The 1,978-nt window shown below is 28.8% G+C and overlaps 1 protein-coding gene across 1 annotated transcript in view; it reads right to left on the bottom strand.

Annotated features, from left to right (window-relative positions):
* Nucleotides 1–1,978, bottom strand: part of LOC111638686 (ras-related protein Rab-22A-like) — a 5,715-nt gene that overhangs the window by 2,006 nt on the left and 1,731 nt on the right. Inside the window, exons 2-5 of the mRNA XM_023384433.1 lie at nucleotides 716–795; nucleotides 569–650; nucleotides 427–498; nucleotides 207–330 (exon numbers count right to left, since the gene is read on the bottom strand). Coding sequence (XP_023240201.1) covers nucleotides 207–330; nucleotides 427–498; nucleotides 569–650; nucleotides 716–795 — 358 coding nt within the window. The remainder of the gene's footprint in view (nucleotides 1–206; nucleotides 331–426; nucleotides 499–568; nucleotides 651–715; nucleotides 796–1,978) is intronic.

The following is a 1,978-nucleotide window of genomic DNA, read 5'->3' as shown; positions in this document are numbered from 1 at the left end:
CTATAACACTGTTGATTATTCCGTTTTATATGAATTCCGTGTTGTACGAGTCACTTAAATTTTACAAATACGTGTGCCGGGCTGTGAACGGCTCACGTATTTGTAAAATCTAAGTGACTCGTACAACATGGAATTCATATAAAACGGAATAATCAATAGTGTTATAGGGGGGTCGACTGTATATACATATAAGAAGAATACTTTACCATCGTATGATATTGCTCTACAGTTTGTTAAATCACTTTTATTCCCAGCAATTGCAATCACTATATTGGGAGGTGCCATTTGTCGTACTTCTCTGACCCAATTTTTTAAAGCGACGAAACTATCCTGAAGAAATTTATTAAATATTTCAAAATACAAATTATAGTTTCATTAATTTATCAATAAAGAAATTGAATATTTCATATTACAGTAATTATTTACCTTTAGAGTAATATCATAAACTATAATAACGCCTTTGGCATCTCGATAATAGAGACGTGAAATAACACGAAACTAAAAAGTGTAATATTATAAAAATAAAATATAAACATAAATTTTTATAAATAAAAATATATTAAATTACTCTTTCTTGTCCTGCAGTGTCCCATATTTTCAATGTATAATATTCTCCATTTACGTTTATATCGTGTTTAAAAAAACAGACCCTGTAATTGTTTCGATTATTAAAATTTATATAATTTTAATATAAATAATATATATTCATATTTACCCTACAGTATTTTCATAATTCAAATCAAAATCGTCCCGAATACATCTCTGAATTATTGCTGATTTTCCAACACCTGAGTTCTATATTAAAAAAACAAAATAATAATAATAATAATAATTTAATATATTTTATTCTAAAATCACAGTATTAAGTAAGTTTTATAATTAATAAACTGATTATTTTTAATTTAAAATGGTCCTTTATTCTAAGATTGAATTGGATTAACGAAATAAGGCAACGCAAAACATGGGCGATTTGCTGAGAGGGGGTGGGTGTCTCTTGAGAGGTCTTTCTATGGGAAACTGCCCCTATTTAGGTGTTAAACTATACCAAATAAATGCCACACAATTATGTTCATTTTTAAATGCTTTTATTTAACTTGTCTTCAAATCTTGCAACTCAAATTTCATCCACTTCTAATCAAGACATAAAGCTGAAACTTAGATAATGTACCTAAATCCGATGACAATGCATTTTAATGATGATTCTGGGGGTAACCCCATCGTGAAATCTTATAAAATAACCAAATGTAAAATTTAATCGCGATGTATGTGTGCATTAAAAGTACAGTATGATTGTCCAAGTATTGTTTTGTCTTATTCTATTAATCCAAACCAGCCCATATTTACATATGAAAGATTTCGATGAGGGAATAAATAAGTGAAAATTAATGGTTTATATGATTTTCTTTCATAATTTATAAAAGTAGCCTATACGTTTTTCTGGTAAATCATATGTATTTATTAATAAAATCATTTAAACATTTTAATGAAGAAAATGAAAATTTTGTTTAGCAGATTCCACATCCAATCTTAATTACAGTACAATTTAGATACACCATTAATTCTTTATAGCCTATTATTAAATGTGATACGCAGAATGACGTTAAAATTTTATAGTACAGTAAAACCTGTCCAAAACGAAACCCGAATATAACGAAAACCTGAATAAACGGAAATAATTCTTCGTAACGGAGCGATTTTCTACGATTAAAAAAAAGAAGAAGATTCTAATCATAACAAACCTGCCAAACCGGAAAAATATTCTGTACCGTAGGATTCCGGTTTATACAGGTTTTACTGTATATACGTTTTAAAATATACAAGTTGCCCCCCCATAACACTGTTGATTATTCCGTTTTATATGAATTCCATGTTGTACGAGTCACTTAGATTTAACAAATACGTGAGCCGTTCACAGCCCAGCACACGTATTTGTAAAATCTAAGTGACTCGTACAACATGGAATTCATATAAAACGGAA

Source organism: Centruroides sculpturatus, unplaced genomic scaffold (genome assembly GCF_000671375.1).
Source record: "Centruroides sculpturatus isolate CEXI.00-Female unplaced genomic scaffold, Cexi_2.0 scaffold1198, whole genome shotgun sequence".
NCBI lineage: Eukaryota > Metazoa > Arthropoda > Arachnida > Scorpiones > Buthidae > Centruroides > Centruroides sculpturatus.
Note: the sequence above shows the minus strand (reverse complement) of the source record. Positions and strands in the feature narration are given on the sequence as shown.